This window comes from Pollachius pollachius (assembly GCF_949987615.1).
Source record: "Pollachius pollachius genome assembly, chromosome: 13".
Taxonomy (NCBI): Eukaryota; Metazoa; Chordata; class Actinopteri; order Gadiformes; family Gadidae; genus Pollachius; species Pollachius pollachius.
Window position 1 is genome coordinate 17,285,277 of NC_136946.1, and position 21,150 is coordinate 17,306,426.

General features: G+C 44.3%; 1 protein-coding gene across 3 annotated transcripts; it reads right to left on the minus strand.

Annotated features, from left to right (window-relative positions):
- Window positions 1-15: 15 nt before the first annotated feature.
- On the minus strand, window positions 16-17,402 carry asns (asparagine synthetase). Of its 3 annotated transcripts, none has more exons than XM_079750149.1 (13): window positions 17,247-17,402; window positions 10,092-10,363; window positions 9,526-9,763; window positions 8,846-9,028; window positions 8,442-8,543; window positions 8,094-8,221; window positions 7,867-7,993; window positions 7,533-7,639; window positions 6,023-6,123; window positions 4,695-4,776; window positions 4,105-4,260; window positions 2,282-2,482; window positions 16-652 (listed from the first exon to the last, which is right to left on the minus strand). In XM_079750149.1, exons 2-13 carry the CDS (start codon window positions 10,338-10,340, stop codon window positions 626-628), a joined length of 1,701 nt encoding a protein of 566 aa, XP_079606275.1. In that variant the 5' UTR covers window positions 10,341-10,363; window positions 17,247-17,402; the 3' UTR covers window positions 16-625. The 3 variants fall into 3 exon arrangements, with proteins under 3 accessions (XP_079606275.1, XP_079606273.1, XP_079606274.1); XM_079750147.1 differs by having other exon boundaries at window positions 2,242-2,482; XM_079750148.1 differs by having other exon boundaries at window positions 2,242-2,482; window positions 17,243-17,396.
- Between the last annotated feature and the right edge of the window lie 3,748 nt (window positions 17,403-21,150).

Sequence of the window (21,150 nt, forward strand, 5' to 3'; positions counted from 1 at the left end):
ACACCAGCAAATAAGCCAGGAAAAATAACCTTTAATGAACCCATAGTCTTCTAGTGTTTTGTTTTAAATTAAGATTCAGATAACCGTCCACATTTCAAAGCCTTCATCACACAACACCTCTAGAGTCAGAACGGAGACCGAGCTGAACCAAGATCCTCACAGATAAATGCATCTGGACTGGTCTGCCCATGTCTGCTTTCCAGAGCAGCTGACCACTAAAGCGGTGATGCTGCTAAACTACAGGTAGACGGTTTCACCGCACTTCAAGATTCCTTCTACAGAAGGCCCACTCTGAGGAACAGATACATTTCATGCTGCCAACGTACCAGGATAGATGACGTCTAGCAGGCTGCTGCTACCGCTGACGTCAGACACTCACATAAGCACATTTAACTCTTTAAAAGTTTAATGGGGGGGGGGGGGGGGGGGGGGAGACAACAACTGGTCCTGGTTAAAGGTTGCTGGTCCTGGTTACTGGTCCTGGTTATTAATCCTGCTCCTTGCCCGGCGTGTAGATGGGCAGGGTTCTTGCGGAGGGGTCGGTGGCGTGGATCCAGCGGGGCATCCAGTAGTGGGACAGCCACTGGGAGCGGTCCGGGAAGAACTTCTCAAACACTTGCCGATACTAGTAGTCCTCCATGGCGTCGTTCACCTGAGGGCGGGGGTCATCCATACCGTGTTAAAAAGGCCCCCTTTCTTCTCTTATTCAAACGCTCTGGGTTGGGGTCTTCTAGTGTTAACATAAAATGATGCTACACTGGTGACAGTACTACTGTGTACCTGGTGACAGTACTACTGTGTACCTGTTGACAGTACTACTGTTTACCTGGTGACAGTACTACTGTGTACCTGGTGACAGTACTACTGTGTACCTGGTGACAGTACTACTGTGTACCTGTTGACAGTACTACTGTGTACCTATTGACAGTAATACTGTGCTACTGTGATGACAGTAGTACTGTACTACTGTGATGACAGTAATACTGTACTACTGTGTACCTAGTGACAGTAATACTGTACTACTGTGATGACAGTAATACTGTACTACTGTGATGACAGTAGTACTGTACTACTGTGATGACAGTAATACTGTACTACTGTGTACCTGATGACAGTAATACTGTACTACTGTGATGACAGTAGTACTGTGTACCTGATAACAGTAATACTGTACTACTGTGATGACAGTACTATTGTGTACCTGATGACAGTACTATTGTGTACCTGATGACAGTACTATTGTGTACCTGATGGCAGTACTACTGTGTACCTGTTGGCAGTATTACTGTGTACTACTTGGTACTGTGTACCTGATGACAGTACTACTGTGTACTACTTGGTACTGTGAACCAAGCCGTTTTCCCAGAGAAACGAATGCCGCTTAGTCTGTACAACTAGAACGAAAGTATCTGATCAGACACTATAACCAGCCTAGTATCTGATCAGACACTATAACCAGCCTAGTATCTGATCAGACACTATAACCAGCCTAGTATCTGATCAGACACTATAACCAGCCTAGTATCTGATCAGACACTATAACCAGCCTAGTATCTGATCAGACACTATAACCAGCCTAGTATCTGATCAGACACTATAACCAGCCTAGTATCTGATCAGACACTATAACCAGCCTAGTATCTGATCAGACACTATAACCAGCCTAGTATCTGATCAGACACTATAACCAGCCTAGTATCTGATCAGACACTATAACCAGCCTAGTATCTGATCAGACACTATAACCAGCCTAGTATCTGATCAGACACTATAACCAGCCTAGTATCTGATCAGACACTATAACCAGCCTAGTATCTGATCAGACACTATAACCAGCCTAGTATCTGATCAGACACTATAACCAGCCTAGTATCTGATCAGACACTATAACCAGCCTAGTATCTGATCAGACACTATAACCAGCCTAGTATCTGATCAGATACTATAACCAGCCTAGTATCTGATCAGATACTATAACCAGCCTAGTATCTGATCAGATACTATAACCAGCCTAGTATCTGATCAGATACTATAACCAGCCTAGTATCTGATCAGATACTATAACCAGCCTAGTATCTGATCAGATACTATAACCAGCCTAGTATCTGATCAGACACTATAACCAGCCTAGTATCTGATCAGATACTATAACCAGCCCAGTATCTGATCAGATACTATAACCAGCCTAGTATCTGAGGCATAAGGCAGGCCCAGTGTGACCCAGGGGGGAGAGACGTTCACCTGCTTCTTCTTCACAGAGGTCATCCCGGTCATCCCGTACCTTGTCCGGCGTGTAGATGGCCAGGGTTCTTGCGGAGGGGTCGGTGGCGTGGATCCAGCGGGGCATCCAGTAGTGGGACAGCCACTGGGCGCGGCCCGGGAAGAACTTCTCAAACACCTGCCGGTAGTAGTACGCCTCCTTGGTCTTGGGCGGGTTGTGGGGGAAGGTCCTGGGGGCTTTCTCCAGCTGGGCGTCGTTCACCTGAGGGAGGGGTCATCCATACCGTGTTAAAAAGGCCCCCTATCTTCTGTTATTCAAACGCTCTGGGTTGGGGTCTTCTAGTGACTGTGTACCTGGTGACAGTAATACTGTACTACTGTGATGACACTAATACTGTACTACTGTGTACCTGGTGACAGTAATACTGTACTACTGTGATGACAGTAGTACTGTACTACTGTGATGACAGTACTACTGTACTACTGTGATGACAGTACTACTGTACTACTGTGATGACAGTAATACTGTACTACTGTGATTACAGTAATACTGTACTACTGTGATTACAGTAATACTGTACTACTGTGTACCTGCTGACAGTAATACTGTACTACTGTGATAACAGTAATACTGTACTACTGTGTACCTGGTGACAGTAATACTGTACTACTGTGATGACAGTAGTACTGTACTACTGTGATGACAGTACTACTGTACTACTGTGATGACAGTACTACTGTACTACTGTGATGACAGTACTACTGTACTACTGTGATGACAGTAATACTGTACTACTGTGTACCTGGTGACAGTTATACTGTACTACTGTGATAACAGTAATACTGTACTACTGTGTACCTGCTGACAGTAATACTGTACTACTGTGATGACAGTAATACTGTACTACTGTGATAACAGTAATACTGTACTACTGTGTACCTGCTGACAGTACTACTGTACTACTGTGATGACAGTACTACTGTACTACTGTGATGACAGTAGTACTGTACTACTGTGTACCTGGTGACAGTACTACTGTACTACTGTGATGACAGTACTACTGTACTACTGTGATGACAGTACTACTGTACTACTGTGACGACAGTACTACTGTACTACTGTGATGACAGTACTACTGTGTACCTGATGACAGTACTACTGTGTACCTGATGACAGTTCTACTGTGTACCTGATGACAGTACTACTGTGTACCTGATGGCAGTACTACTGTGTACTTGGTACTGTGTACCTGATGGCAGTACTACTGTGTACTTGGTACTGTGTACCTGATGACAGTACTACTGTGTACTTGGTACTGTGGAACTGATGACAGTACTACTGTGTACTACTTGGTACTGTGTACCTGATGGCAGTACTACTGTGTACTACTTGGTACTGTGAACCTGATGGCAGTACTACTGTGTACTACTTGGTACTGTGAACCTGATGACAGTACTACTGTGTACTACTTGGTACTGTGAACCTGATGACAGTACTACTGTGTACTACTTGGTACTGTGAACCTGATGACAGTACTACTGTGTACTACTTGGTACTGTGAACCAAGCCGTTTTCCCAAAGAAACGAATGCCTGAGAACTTCAACTTCTAACGTGCCTTTCTAGGGCCCGGGGACCCTTGTGTACCAGGGCTCATGGTCCAGGGTTATCTTCTGCTACCCTCGTGGAGAAGTCCTGTAACCCTGTACCTGGGGGCAGCAGCCCTATAAGTCATGTGATGACATCACCTGTGTTGGACCTGAGGTGGAGCCCTTGTGTAGAGGGTCTCTTCCGGTTTCAAACCCACAACCAGCCTAGCGTCTGATCAACAGCAGCCGGAGGCCTAAGGGAGGCCCAGTGTGGCCCTGGGGGGAGAGACGTTCACCTGCTCCTCCATGTGCTCCTGCAGGCTGGTGTACAGAGACTTCTTCACCGAGGTCATCCCGTCGCTGAACGCCTCCTTCCTCCTCCACAGGATGTCGTCGGGGAGCAGACCCAGGCCCTTGAAGGAGTCCCGGAGGAGGTGCTTCTCCACGCCGTTCTGCACACACACGCGCACACACACACGTGCACGCACACACACACACACACACACACACGTCATGTTTAAACTTGTAAATGTGAAACATGCAATCAACAAATCTTTGTTTGGAAAAGGATTATGGAAAAATCTGCAAAAATGAAGTCTCATTTAGGAATACAAGGGGGTAGCTGGCACAGTAAAAATAAATAAGGATTATAAAAACCTCATTATATTAATTTATGAGAGATATACAAAGGTTCTTTATCACAGCAGATTTAGTGTGAAGGTTCAACACCAAATAAAGGTGCAATGCAATGGGAAGACAATGCCAGGCCGAGTAACACAGTAACCACAAAAGAATGAATGGACCTCCTGGGGAGAGTAATGCACTGACTGCACTAACTACTGCAGTGTACCATGGGTTAAGTATTGGGGCTTGATGTGAGACTGACCTTGGGGGTCCTCATCTCCTCGGGCAGGGACAGGAAGTAGGATGTGAATCTATGGTCCAGGAAAGGCACTCTCAGCTCCAGCCTGAGGAGGAAACACAATCGGTACATTATTAGAACGTCAACTAATTGATAACAAGGTAACGTCTTCCAGATGGTCCCAGAGCATTGTTCTTACTTTTACTTCAGTATTATGTCAATATTCCTTTGCAATAAACAAAACGGTATGAGTTTTTACCCCCCCTCCTCCCCCACTCTAAAGATTAATAAAGATTATTTTCCATTTCCCCCCTGAGGATGTAATTTCCCCTCTAATTCACTCTGATCGAATTACGACTCATTCAAAGTCTAAAAAAAGGCCCTTGTGTGTTATGGATCATGTTGTTTGTAGGATCTTTACCGTGCAGAGTTTGAGTCGTGACTTTGGACTTGTTTTAGGCTGACGGTTCCATAATTTCTAAATGTAAGTCATAAACTGTCTGCCCTGTAATAAACCACTCATCCATACTTCATCATGCTCAACGTTAATTACGCTGATGTTTTACTTCAACAGAATAGATTCACTCATTCACTTTGGTTTTAGTATGTCTGGTAGGTTTCCAGTCAGAATCATGAGTGTGAGGCCTTGAGGGCCGGGGGGAAATCTTAGGGAGTTTGCAGAGAGTGACCCCTGGTGGACAAACACAGATGGTTATTTCTGAAGCGTCTTCAGCTACTCTGTAAAGGGGAGGGTCCTGGTTGGAATTGTCAGACTCTTGCCCTCATTTCCTGTTCCCTTCATGGTGAGGACTCCATAACACACTAACCAGGGAACCGGCATAAGGAGAGTTTGTACGCTAATCACGCCCCAGAAATGGGTTGGTGGGTGCGGCATTATTTGGATAAATAAGCCCACAGGTCTTGGTTTACTTGAGTGGCCCGGGTCTCAACGACTGAGAGCCGGTCTCCTACCGGGGGCCTGGTGGCTCAAAGGAGCGAACACACTCCGTGAGCACTGAGCGCCGCCTGAGGTGGTCCTACCATGACCCTTGTGTGGGTCTGTATGGGTCGGCACATACTGTTTCTCTGTGCAAACGGTCTGTCAGGGGTGACCTCCAAGACCTGTCGCCTGCTTCATGACCCCCAAAACACGCCCATACATGTCTGGAGCTAACTGGTGTCTGAATGGAACCGTTACGCATCGGGGGGAAAAAGGTGCATTGCATTATGGGTATTAAGTTATGCACTAAATAGGGGTGCACCATGTTGTGGTGATACCCTCGATAGAGCATCAATAGGAAACGTGTGGAAACAGAGGGGATCCAGTGAGCTGTGCGTGTCTCGTGCAATACCCGTGTGCAGCAGTTGTGCGGTCGGCGCGCAGGTTGTCAAACAAGTAGAGCTCCTTCAGGAGTCGCACGCTTTCCTCTGCTGCCGCCTTGGGGTTAGGAGCCTGTAGGACACAGTGTTAAGGTCCAGTGAGTTGGGGTTAGGAGCCTGGAGGAAACAAGCGGTCGGCCATCTCTGTAGTAACAAGGCGGACGGTTGTTTCCAAAGGGAAGCTTCTTGCCGACTGAAATTTATTTTTAGCAGAAAATGATGCACAACCTTTTAAAAGACGTAACATACAGTTATTATTAATTAATAAACAATGCACAACATAGAGCTTCTGGAATATATTGTAAAGGTACGTTTTGTAGAAAGTGACATTAATGTTAATCGCACCATGGTCAACTTGTGATCCTGTAGATATTAAAGCACTTAAAAGCAGTTGCTTTTCCAATTACATGAATTTTATGTACTTCAATTCTCCTCCACGTAGTCCTCTTATTGCATCCATTGTGGTAAATTACATTCACAGACCTATAATTAGTTATCTTTTATATGTATTAATCATTCATCTTCAGCAGTCGGCACACACGCCGATGTTTCCCGGCGCGGTGGTCAGTAAATATGGGTTGCTTTGATAACACGGTGGGTAGAAACTCCCCTGCTGTAAGTGGGTGTGCTCATTACAATCTCACTAAACCATAATACCCCCATGCACATGTGCATACATGCGCAGGCTTGATACTCCTGTCGTTATCAAGCCTTTATTTGTTGTTCAGTTTGTGCGAACAATGTAGCAGTGTGTGTTTTGACCAAGTAAGTGCTGAGGTTTCTGTCTGAACTATACTTTGCCAGACGCCCCTCCAGACCAGTAGCTGGAAATTTAGTTTATTTAAACTATTCCCGTTATGTTAACCTTCACCTCCGTCACGGACTGACTGTCCACGCATGAAAATCGGCCAGGTGAACAGCTCACTTTATCTTCTCTGTTCTTTACTTGTTAATGAGCTTCTACTGCCACCTAGAGGTTGTCTAATGTTTTGGTGTAATATAATGTCTATCTACCCGTGACTCATTTGTAATGTTTCTGAACCTCACCAAACTGTGCATAACCACATCTTACCCGTGACCCCACACTGAAAATCCTCAAGTATTTTCAATAAATAAATACTTTTTACATTACACAAATGAGCAATCGCGAAATGCCCCCCGGCTGGACATCGCGTCTAATCTGCCCTTATCCACCCACCCCCCGCCACACATTGCTACCTGGTCTGTGGGAAACACAGACCTATCTGCAATCTCTTGTTTTATCTGGCGTATGCCCCCCCCCCCAGCAAATCACGACTGCTAGTTTAATATGGGGTGGAACCTTTATTATGACCGTGCAGTGTAGCGCCCTATTGAAGTGCTGTGAACAAACAAGATGCCTGCAGCTGATTTGTCCCACATGCTCCCATTGGTTGCAGGTCTATGCTATGGCGTCCAGAGGCCTGTGGGTTGGCAGTGTCAGGCTGTGTGTTCAGGACCCACCTTGTGGAAGTAGAGGTATCCCTGGGTGAGCTCGTCTGACCCTTCCCCAGAGAAGACCACCACACTGTCTGACTTCTCTCGGATGTACTTGGACACGAGGTACATCCCTGTAGGCGCAGGTAGAAGTCACCAGGAACAGGTCAGAAATGCGTGTACTTATGGCATATCCATTATTAAAGGCTTTCTATATAGAAATGTACACACGGCAGGCGATGTAGGTAAACCCAGACGTTTAACGTCTGGGTTCACCTACATCATCACAGGTCTGCTACTTCTCTGTACCAGGGCACGCTATAAGACTTGCGGGGTTGTGAACGGCGTAGAGCACCCTCACCGATAGAGGCCCGCACGGTGGTGATGTCGTAGGTTTCCAGGTGGAGGATCACCTCCTCGGCCACTCGGATGCCCTCCTCCGCCGTGAAGCTGATCTCGTGGTGCTCACTGCCGATGTGTGCGGCTACCTGAGACACGCACACACACACACACACACACGTTGACGGTATCCGCCATGGCAAAGGGTTTCCGTGGGGCCTGTGTCTGAGGGAGGGTGGGGGGCTTCACCTTGCGTGCCGCCATTGCGTCTGGGCTGTCCTCTGCCCCGATGGCAAAGGTCTGGATGGGGTAGGGCAGCTTCTCCTCTTTGGCCAGCTTCACCAGCGTGGCAGCGACCAAACTGGAGTCCAGACCACCTGGTTTTCGTAGTGAAGAACACACATTGGATTTGATGTTCCAGTTTAACTGAGTTTTACATTAATTGATTAATTCATTGTGCAGATAGCCATGATGCAGAGTTTAGCATGTTTAGCCTGGCTTACAGGCTAAACATGCCCTCATTAACTGTATATTTAAGATGTATAAAGTTTAATTTATCACAAAGTAATACCATTGTACTGAACAGCAGCGGCTCACCTGAGAGAAGACATCCGATCCTCCTCTGGGCCATTAGGCGTTTGCGGACGGCGTTCTCAAAGAGCCCCCTGATGTTTTTCTTCACGGTTTCCTCGTCAAACCCTGGGAAACATCGTTCAAAATGTTATCTTGTAATCTATCTTGGCAATTAATGTAGGAGGAATTGTAAAGAAGCACGTATTCATAATGAACATTGGTCACAAAAAAAAAATTATACAACATCGTACACAACTACAAACTTTAACAGCTGTTGTTGAATATCTATCAAAGAACTAAAGATGGGGGGCCCCAAGCTAGGGGTCTAGTGGGTCTTGGGGGGGCCCAGCTAGGGGTCTGGGGTGTTTAGGGAGGGCCCAGCTGGGGGTCTAGGGGGTCTGGGGGGAGAGAAGTCCGAGGGGGCCTACCGGAGACGATCTTCTCAGAGTCGTACAGGGAGTGGGCGGGCTCCTTGGTGCAGCAGTGAAAGCGAGCCATCTCCAGCGACTCCACTTTGCCCGTGGGCTTGAGGTCGAAGGTCTCGAAGTGGCCCGGCGGGAAGGGCACGATGCTGGCCTTGCCAGACATGGAGTGGTTGATTTCAGTGAGGCCTGGGGAGGGGAAACACGTCATTTAGGAAGGTTAGCCAGCTCATTGCAATGGATACGGTGGTGCCTTTATCAGAGTTCACCATCGACGATGAAGACTGCCAGACTATTAGTATTAGTAGAGTATAGTAGTAGTACATTTCATTAGTCTCGCAGTCAGCCGTTGGAAAATCTGGGACACAGCATTGTTAACTGGGCAAGAACAGCCTACTTGTCAGGAAGTGGTCTTGATTGACATGTGAGCATGACCAATCACGGACTGGAGGCCGGGAACAGTACTTCCAGAAACCAGACCAATGGTTAAATAAAATCAAAACCAAAAGACCTACTGGCAGACTGAATAAGACTAAATGAATGTAAACGTAAAATGAATAATGAAGGAACTAGCATCCCCTCGTGTCACGCTGGAAGTACGATTCTACATGTCTGGGAGTGACAAAGCTGTGTAGAGTCTCGATAGTTTTTGCGAGACGCTGGCGACGTCCCACCCCTCCGCGTACCTTTGGCCTCCGAGCACACGGCCATGAAGCCGTCGTCGGTGGACAGCTTGAACATGGGCCGCACGCCGTAGGTGTCCCTGCCCAGGAGCACCTTCCTGTTGGCCGTGTCCAGCAGGACGAAGGCGAACACCCCGTCCAGGAGGGACGCCATCTTCTGCACGCCGAAGCGCTCGTAGAGGTGGAGCAGCACCTCGCCGTCCACCTCCGTCTGGAAGTCAAACCCAAACTCCTTCTGCAGCTGAAGACGTGGGGAAGAAAGAACGCTATGAACAGAGGCCAAGACATAGGAGCTAATGGATAGAGCTGCGCTATAGAACAAAACCTTTTACATAGAGCTGCACTATAGAACAAAACCCTTTCCTAAAGTCGTCATCGTAGGACACACAGGTGTTGCTCATATCACTTGGGTCTGCTTCTTTTATGTACCAGAGGATTTGTAGCAACTCATTTAACTAGTTAAGTGCCTGGCCTGAGAAGGTACCTCTACATGAATACTGCACCAGGATCTGAGCTCACATGTGACGCTGTTGATTCAATGTAAACCAACGACTGGGTCTGGGGCCTACCGCTTGGAAGTTGTAGATCTCCCCGTTGTAGCACAGCCACAGGAAGGGGAACTTCTTGACGCGCAGGGGCTGCATGCCATACAGCTGGTCAACGATGGCCAGCCGGTGGAAGCCGAAGCAGCAGTTGGTGAAACCGTTGACGTTCTCGAAGCGGAAGGCGTCGGGCCCCCGGTGAGAGATCTTCATGGCACTGGTGCACTGAACGGACAGGCACTCATCGCTGCCAAATAAAGCCCAGATACCACACATGTTGGGGCTGGGAGAGAGTCCGGCTGAGAAGATAGGGAGAATACAGTGAGAATAATAGCTGGTACAATGGCATACATGTTTCCCCGTCAGGAATTAATAACGTACCCATCTCATCGAATATGCATTAGTAGTGTACACACAGACCAAAAAATGCAGGCGTACCATCTTAACCATCATTAAGTCATAAAGACGTCATGCGTTGTTTGTGTGGGGTGATTCTGCGGTTTGACTCTTCCCCACTGTACGACTGGGAGAAGACTGGTTTGGGAGAAGAGGTGGAATGAGATAAACTTCCCATATGTTGCTGCGTGCACATCAGTTACTAAGATAATAATTTCACACCTGATTAATAGAAAGCAGGTGTGAATTTGTATGTTTTGCTTTGAAGGCAGGTAACTGTCTATTTGTGGTGTCAACGGACTTGTAAGTAAACTCTTTGACATCCCGACCAAGGGAGCCAGTCGGTGAGGGCCGTACCGAATTCAGTACTTTTAATGTACCGGCCGAGTACCTATTCAAGTTGAATCATTCGGCAGAGAGAGTATGCTTCAAGATACACAAGTTGACCGATGGAGAGAAAGCGACCAACTAGGTCGAAATTCGAGTGGGATTTTCAATGGAAAGCCAAAAGCGTCAAGAGGGTGGCTGTTTACAGTTCTCCAAACTGGAAAAAATGTATGCTGCTGAGGAAAACACCAGCTCAAACACAAAATATATCTGAAAGCTGTGGAATGTACCCTGTCTGATAGGCCCTTAGCTAACGATAGCATGCCGGCACACCGTAATGAAGATACAACATCTGTGGACAACGAAACAGACGTCGACAAATTCATTGATATCTTCAGGTTGGTTGACGTAAGTTTAGCAGTTGGCTATTTTGCTCGCAGCATTTGTGCTTCCTTGTTTTGTTGTTTGACAAAATTGACTGAATCTCATCATGAATATGTGTGACTGCCTTGATTCAAGGTCCCTTATTGGCTTAAACCAGAATATCCACATTTATGTGATGTGGGCGTCTACACATGTGCTTCACACTCGTCTCAAGCATCTAGGTATACCGTAAAGGAAATGATTTGTATGAAACTTAAACCAGATTTGTGGACGGCTTCACTGAATAATGTTAGGAATATCTTATGTCCGGTCTAACTTGCTGTCAAACTGTAAAACAAAAAACATAATTGCATTTCTTATCTCCAAGTGCACTATCAAATAATGAGGTTACTTTAGATTTTAGCTTATATTATTAGTTTTATTCACACCCTGCGATTCCCATAATTGACCGAATATTGTTCTAGGAACTCTTTGTATATTTGTGCTACAAAAGGGAAAGTAAACCCATGGCAAAGTATCAAGAAGCCGTTGGCTCCGATTGTATTTGGGAAGCTGGCTGCCCCTGCATGTGAGTTCTAATGTTGGTCTGGTCCACTGCAGTGGAAACAAAGGTAGCGCTGAGTCAGGTGGCTCACTCATCCCTGACCCAGACCCATGGCTGATGGTGGACTCCATATCTCCAACATGTTATTTCCATTACCAGGCAACTCATCAGAATGTATTTTTACATTACTATGCCTCACTGTGCCAATCATTCAACCTTCATTTCAATTTATCTTAGGAATCATTGAACTTCATGAACAATGCGGCCAGATATCACCAAAGAACATAAACAGAAATAAACAGAAAATCAAACAGAATCCGAAGAAACGATTTAAGGCAGACATAGGACAGTTATTGAAGACGTTGGGTGTTGACGTTCAGGTGACCGTGCAAGATGTTCCATAGGTCTGAATGAACACTAAAAGCTATTTGTCCAAGATCAGTCCAGCAGGATCACAGCGACTTCATACAACGCGTAGTTGTAGTAGGTGGATATATGAATATTCTCACTTCTGAGCTTTTTTTATGCGTCTGGAATTCTGCATTGAAAACTGAGGGCATTTCATGTGCAACATCATATATTAATCTGACCCCTGGTCTGTCAGACTCCAGGTTTACAGTCTTTCAGAACCAGTACAACATTTATTAATCTGGTCCCTGATCAGCCAGACTACATCCAGATATACAGTCTCAATACCAGTACAGCAGTTTATTGCCAAATAAACTTCCCATCTGTTGCTGCATGCACATGAGACACACCTGATTAATAGAAAGCAGGTGTGAATTTGTAGGTTTTTGCCAGTTTCCGCAAAAAACACTGAATGGTCCACACTGCTTCGAACGCATGTAACTGTCTTTGTGTGGTGTCAAAGGGCCTGTGAGTATACCCTTCGACGTCCCGACCAAGGGAGCCAGTCGATAAGGGCCGGACCAAATTCGGTACTTTTACTAATGTACAGATTGAGTAACATTCAAGTTGAATCATTCAGCAGTGAGAGAGATAGAATATGCTTCAAGATACACAAGTTGACCGATGGAGAGAAAGCGAGCAACTAGGTTGACACTCAAGAGGGTGGCCGTTTACAGTTCTCCAAACTGGACAAAATGTATGCGAAATGTCCGGCTGACGAGGAAAACACCAGCTCAAACACAACATATATCTGAAAGCTGTAGAATGTACTGTGTTTGAAAGCCTCCTAGCTAACGATAGCATGCTAATGAAGATAAAACATCTGTGGATGACAAAACAGATGTCGACAAATTCATTGATATCTTCAGGTTGGTTGACATAAGCTTAGCAGTTGGTTATTTTGCTCGCAGCATTTGTGCTTCCATGTGTTGTTGTTTGGCAATATTGACTGAATCTCATCATGAATATGTATGACTGCCTTGATTCAAGGTCCCTCATTGGCCTAAACCAGAAAATCCATATTTACGTGATGTGGGCGTCTACGCATGTGCTTCACACTCGTCTCAAGCATCTAGGTATACCGTAAAGGAAATGATCTGTATGAAACTTAAACCAGAGTTGTGGACGGCTTCACTGAATGATAGGAATGTGTTATGTCCAGTCAAACTGGCTGTCAAACTGTAAAACAAATAACATAATTGCCTTTATCTCCATGTGCACTATCAAATAATGAGGTTCATTTAGATTTTAGTTTATAAGCTGCAGAAAGCATTAAATCTGTCCAGCTCACGTGGATAGCGGTGTAGGCTGGCTAGCTAGATGGTTAGCTAACCTGAAACAACACAAGGAAGCACAAATGCTGCGAGCAAAATAACCAACTGCTAAGCTTACGTCAACCAACCTGAAGATATCAATGAATTTGTCAACGTCTGTTTCGTCGTCCACAGATGTTTTATCTTCATTACAGTGTGCCGGCATGCTATTGTTAGCTAAGAGGCTATCAAACACAGTACATTCCACAGCTTTCAGATATATGTTGTGTTTGAGCTGGTGTTTCCCTCGTCAGCTTGACATTTCATATGCATTTTGTCCAGTTTGGAGAACTGTAACAACAGCCACCCTCTTGAGTGTCAACCTAGTTGCTCGCTTTCTCTCCATCGGTCAACTTGTGTATCTGGAAACATATTCTATCTCTCTCACTGCCGAATGATTCAACTTGAATGTTACTCGGTCTGTACATTAAAAATACCGAATTTGGTACGGCCCTTGCCAGAAAATGCTCATGTCCTTGATGCTGATCTTCGTCTGTTGGCAGTTTACTGAAGATTCCATAACATTCTAGTTTCTGCTGACGCAAACATTTACATTTAGCAGACGATTTAATTCAAAGCGATTTACAACCATTCATACACACATTCACAGACCGACGGTGAAGTCAACCCTGCGAGGCGACAGCCAGGTCATTCAATAATGTCTGGCTGCAGCCTGTAGAAATGGACATCCACATCCAACTGCTACGTTATAATCGTCATAGGTTTTATGCCAGCGATGATGCGAGTAAATTATGTCTTTTTAAACATCGATATAGTGGGACATTTTTTAAGTTTTTATTAATTATTTTCCAAGTACCTTAGTAAACGATACATTTGGAAAGAACATAGTGCATTCACATGCAAGCAAAAATCTGGCTAACAAACTAGCGCAACAGGCTAAATTGTTAACGTAACAGGGTTAGGGTTAGGGTAGTATTGGTTTGGGTTAGGTTAGAAGTGGTTAGGGTTAGAGTTAGGGATCGAAAGAAAAGATTGAAACTTGGATGGCGCTGCCGTTTAATTTCCATTCAAAAAGCTTTATGGCACGACCATTGTTGTGAACAGCATTATTTATCTTTATTCTTTGTACCTCATGGAAGAATGTTTCCTTACTCTACGAGTTTTTTACTTTGTCAATGCATTAAAAAAAATGTATATATATATGTTTTTCTTTTTTTAATTATTATCATACATTTGCAATCAAGGCGGGGCGCTATTGTTGTTAAGGCGGCCACCTTAACCATACAGTGCTGGGGGAAAGAGTGCAATTCTGGATTTATATTTTATCTCCAGCAAGTTGGTTTCTGATATAGTGATTTCAGGGACTCGGTTCCCTCTTTGGTTGGGGATGAGGAGTATAGGGGACATGTGCAGGAACCAGCCCCGAAGAAGCGGAGGGCAATGAGAGAAGAAACGCAACAGCATCTGGCAATAGAGGGAAGCAGTAACAGAATATTTCTGTATTCTAGCCTATATGTATTTGTTTTCACATTTTTGTATTCTGAATTGTTATAAGGCATATCCATCTACTGGACAATGCAGAAATTATATATTTTTCACATTTACCGTAGAACTTGGAACAGAACTTTAATTCCTTTCTAAGTTACTTTTCCACAATTATTTATAATTTCATAGGTTTGTGATACCATACCATAGGGCTGGGTAAAAAAAAAAAATCGATTTAGGATCGATTTCATTTACATTTTGCAATATCGATTCATAGGGCATGAGATCGATTTTTTTTTTGTTACCATTATTATTTTTGCACTTTAAAGGGGGCATATCATACCACCAGGTGTGAGTGTGATTAGCCACAAGCAGGTTGGAAAATGTGCAGCATTGTGACATCACAGGTGGGCGTGTCCATCTAGATGTGTGCTTGATAGATCAGTCTACCAGCCTACCCAGTGGACTGTAGCAAACGCTGCTCATCTATCCGTCAAACATCTAGGTGGACACGCCCACCTGTGATGTCACAATGCTGCACATTTTGAAAACGGCTTGTAATGCCTAATCACACTCACACCTGGTGGTATGATATGTCCCCTTTAAAGGGTAATTCCAGTGTAAAATGGATTTGGGATATGTTTGTATGATAAGGAGTTGAAACATTCGTTTTGGAGCACAAAAACCGTATACAGACGCTTTCTTCAGTTGGCTGTTTTTAGCCGATTTTATCAAAACGCTATAAACTTAGAACGATGGGGGCACTGGTTATGGTAAAAACTAAATCGCTATTTAAAACCATTTAAAAGGTTAAAAGTAGCCCGACACTTCTTTGGTAGTATAATAAGGGTCTTAACATATAAAACGAGGCATTGAGAACTTTTTAAGTGTACAGATTGTTTATTAAAAAGGACATTTTATACACACAATACCATCAGTAGATCACCCGTCGACGCCATTTGGTTTTAAAGACTCGATAAATAGATTGAGAGAGAACACAGAGATTGTGACATCCATCAGCAACACGCAAGCTCTGTTTATCTACTTATAACTTCCTGATTACAATTGCAGTAAGTGACTGTCATCGTTCATATTTGTATATAGTTCCAGCTGCTTTACATTTGCAGTAAGTGACAACCTATTTACAATTCACAAATCTGTGATGCTGCTTATTTGAATTTAACTCCACTTGTAGTCACTGTTGATTTACAATTGTACTAAGTAACTGCTTGTTTACAATTCCCAAATCTGTGGTGTTCCTGTCAATAAAACTCCCTCAAGATCACTTGGTGTAGCTTTTGCTTAATAAGTACATTTGGTATGAATTATAAAGTGTCATTCCATTTGATTATCAAATTCCATTTGATAATCTAATTTAATTTCAATTGGAGTGGATTTAGGTGAATTTAATAAATAATTTGGAACTACAGCTCCAGCTGTTTCTACAGTCCCACCCCTCACTAGCCGCCACTGGGTAACAACACCCTTCAATTTGACCGGCAGTGGGTCTGCTTATAGGACGGAATGAAGCGGCCGCCGGCCAACGATTTTTGACAGGCTGGGTACTTTATTCTTACACACAACCAGACTCGTTTAATATTTCACTAAACTGACACGCTACCGCTCGCCCTGTCGTCAATTCACTCCCTGACGTCACTCACACACAGACTGCTAGTGATATACGCACGAGATACTTTCTCGTGCTCGCAATATATTTTCTCGTGCTCACAAAATCCTTTCTCGTGCTTTACCCCATGTCCCTGTACGGGTTCCGTACTTATGCTAGTGTAAAAGAGAGAAACTCACATTACCACATTACCGTCACATTACCGTAATGCGACTCTACATGAAGCTGACGCAATATCACATCAGCTTCATGTGGGCCGCATGTCGCTTACAGCACAAGTGATGGGTCTTCTATAGTCTTCGTGTAGAGGGCTCGGTTACCAAAAGTCAAGATAAGCCTATTTATACCGCTGTGCCTGATACATATAAAGTCGACTCATCTGAAAACAGGCTCCTACAACCTAACTTTCACCATCATTCTGGTTACGGTAGGCTACATATAAAATAGACAACTCTGTAAAGAGGCTCCTACATCCTAACTTATACCTATTATATTATTAAAATAATTATATATATATATATATATATATATATATAGCATACATTCTTACCGGGTCAGAGCCCACGTGAGGTGGACCCGGTCCCCAGCAGATACAGCCTCATCACGTCTCACGGCATGATGATGTTATAGTTTTAAGAGATTCCCTTTGATTGAATCCACATTAAGAGGTGTTAGATCGCGGTGAATGGTATGGGTTGTTAAGCGGATGAAAGCTGAATTAAAGGATTCTTACCTACCTATGTCGGGCAGTAGTGAGCAATGGTTGAGTAGGACCGAGGTCGACCGAGCAATAGCAGACTGCACTGACCCAACACGCGCTGCTGTGTAGTTCAACTGCGCGAGGGTTACGCACCGGGCGTGAGTGTGAACTTCCGGTTACACCTTCTGCAGAGCGGCCACTTCCAGTTGCATCATTACGACGGGGACACACTACACGTTTTAGACAATCTTGTTGTATTTTGAAGTCGTGAGGCACCACAAGTATATCGACATTTAATAAAATATATTAATAGGTGTTGAACTTCAGCGCACCCAGAGCTATCTAGAGAGAGAGTTAGGAAACGGAAGTTCAAAGTACTCTCTTAAGGTTCTGGTAGAACCCACTGGAGGACCACCCCCGATTCTGAGTCTCAGCCGGAAGTCTCGCGATAAGACAGGACGGGTTCACGTTCCATTACGTCAATGATTATATGTATTAGTATATGCATAGGTCTATGGTACATGCTACACGTGAACCTCTGCTTTCACACCGCTGCGCGGTAACTCGCCGCCTCCATTCATTTCAATGAGTGAAGGGTAGCAGAGGGGAGGCGGTTACAAACGTTCAAACGAGGCTGTTGAAACAGGAAGCGGTGGTGTTGTCCTACTGCTCAGCTTTCCCCCTGTTTAAACTTTTCGACGGCAGCCGCAAAAAGCCTGGTCTTTTCACACCGGCGCGCGGAACCTTGCGGTAGTGAGGCGGTTATCAGGGCGGTTGCCGCGCGCCAACTCGCCCTCTCCATTCATTTCAATGAGGGAAGGGCGGCAGAGGAGAGGCAGTTAAAGATGGCGCAATTTGATTGATTCACTATCTCGGGCAATATCCTATAATTGCGATCTCAAACTCGAGATACTGTTTTAAACGCGTGACGGTCGTCTCGTCACGCTAATAAAATCAAACAACAAAAAACAAATAATTCCCGGCAAAAAGTGTTATCTTGTTTGTTTTTGGAGTGTTCACGTGTAGTATATACTAAAACAATTTTTCGATCCATCCATGGTAGGCCTAATGGTCTGATGAATTGGAAGTGTGGGTTATTTAAGTTAATTTACTGGTTAATTCAGAGCTGATGTTTTTGTGCTTATCCAATTATCATAGAGCTGAATACTTTGTTTAACTTTTTCAGACACAATGTATAAAGAATAAATAAAAATAACGTTAACGGAGAAGAGAAGCATATCCCTATATATTTTTTTAGTTATTATAATGGACATAAAAAAACAATTTATTCATTGAACCTCTGTTCCAAGCAATACGACAGGAGTCAGACCTGAAGGGTATACCTATAGGAGGTGAGGGGTATAAAGTAAGCTTTTAGGCAGAATGTGTACTGGTGACAATCATGGACCCAGGTTCTGGCCTACCTTTGCTATGATAATGCTGGAAATATATGGGGTATATTCAGGATATGTCCTTAACGTACAGAAAACAATATTATTATTATACGGTTATGATATTCAATTACAACCCCATGCAAGAACTCACTGCAAAGTATAATTTCAAATTGTACTCACCAAATATTAGGTATCTAAGTAAGTCTACCCAGAGATCTATCCCTCTTATTGGATATTTACTGCATAAATAAATAATATATATGATGGGGGGGAGGGGGGGCAGAGCCCCCCTCTGCCTTGGGCCCCCCACAACTGTGTAACTTACCCGCAGTCCGGCGACCCTGCCTGGATGGATTGGGCTTGCTCCCTCTCGATTTTGGCAGCAGTATCGGATCAGTTTAAATGAACACTCTCCCCGGGTTATTATACCTTCTCCTCTCACTTCCAGTAGAGATCCCTCCGAAACAATTTAGTGAATGGAAAAAGCATACATCACGATTCATTTGGGACAAGAAGAGGCCATGGGTGACATTTTCTACACTTCGGCTGCCGGAGAAGTTGGGGGTATGGCCCTCCCTTCTTGAAGGGATTATTACTTATCAGCAAAGTAGAGACCTCTTGTATACTAGGGGGTCCTCTTGTATACTAGGGGTCCTCTTGTATACTAGGGGTCCTCTTGTATACTAGGGGGTCCTCTTGTATACTAGGGGTCCTCTTGTATACTAGGGGGTCCTCTTGTATACTAGGGGTCCTCTTGTATACTAGGGGTCCTCTTGTATACTAGGGGGTCCTCTTGTATACTAGGGGGTCATCTTGTATACTAGGGGGTCCTCTTGTATACTAGGGGTCCTCTTGTATACTAGGGGGTCCTCTTGTATACTAGGGGTCCTCTTGTATACTAGGGGGTCCTCTTGTATACTAGGGGGTCCTCTTGTATACTAGGGGTCCTCTTGTATACTAGGGGGTCCTCTTGTATACTAGCGGTCATTAGTGGTTGAACGTCTTCAACTCCAAAGAGACATCAAACTGCTTAGATGGCCATGTGAAAGATAGTTAATTCGTAGGAGATTAATAGTTTCGATGATCTGTTTCAAACATATGGGTTAGGGAGGCAGGACTTTTACAGATATTTACAACTTCGTGATTATTTCTGTAAAGAGGTAAAATGTTCTAATTCAAGAGAGCCACCAATTATTACTCCTATATTCATTCATGCTTATAACTCAGGAAGTACAAAAGGTCTTATAGGCAAGTTATAACATGGCATCACATTGCTGAATACGGACCCCACAGACTATGTGAAACAATCAAGGGAAAAATAACTGGATTTGAAATAACTGAGGATGTGTGACTGAATGCATGGGAAATACAGTCCTCGTCCATCAACTTCCTGACCTGGAGAGACTTCTGCTGGAAAAACCTGATTCCCTTTTTTATCACTCCAAAGCAGAAATCCACAAACTGGAACCCAGCTTTGTTGCTGGAGGGAATGTGGAGAATTTATGGTTGATGATGGTCATGTTTTCTAGTCTTGCCCCTCTATTCAGACTTTCTGGAAGTCGTGTAAATCATTTTTAAAAAAAAAAACGGGTTTCGGCATCAGTACAACATTCACATCCCTATATCTTGGAACTATTTCCCGGACGGGCTAAGTAAAGATCATACTTACCTTCTAAAGGTCTTGTTGGCAGCAGGTAAAAATGCCATAAATGGACTTTGTCAATATTGTTAAAAACATCCATCTCTTAGAACAGATGACCCACTCCATCAATAGTTAGTGTTTTGAATTGACTGAACATCCCATGACCTCATGTTAGTTTACTATTTGTAATTTTCCTGTTTTCATGTTGCTTTGTCCTCTACGTTGAATGTGAAAAATGTTAATTGAAAAAAAGTGATATTGGATGTATATAGTTTTACTTTTAAATTCTCTAAAATCTAGATCCCAACACTTCAGACTGAATCTGTAAACAGCCACCAGATAATGGTACAGCGCGACAGCACGACCCAGTTTGTCCCCTGACACACATCCATAGGTCGACTGTGATGAAAGGAGAAAAACAGCAGCCATCACGTCTGGTTAATCGCTGTCAGCATAATGTTGGTTGATTAGTTAGGAAGAGGGGGTCGCCCAGGCACCCGGGGACGAAACACCCTTTATGTAACCCCTGAAGGTATATTAACCAGTACACTACTGGGCTCAGGGAAAGGACCCAGTAGGATCTGTACAGTAGGACCCAGAGCTGAGCTTTGTGGCTCCCTGGTCACCTGCCGAGACCCCCTCATGGCCCCGTAGTGTTCCAACCACCTGAGCCATCAAGCGGTGACCGGAGCTCAAGGAAAAAGCAGAACCTGACCGCTGCCTAGGGAGGTAATCCCAAAGGTTAATCAGCCCTCCTCACTTGGAAACCCTTTCTCCCCCAAGCTCAGATCAGAGGTCAAGATTAACGTGTTCCTACCCTTTGGACCGGAGACACTTTGGATTTCAGGACAAATCATTACTTTATTCAACTCTGCATTTACTAGATGAAGTACGACATGTTCGGT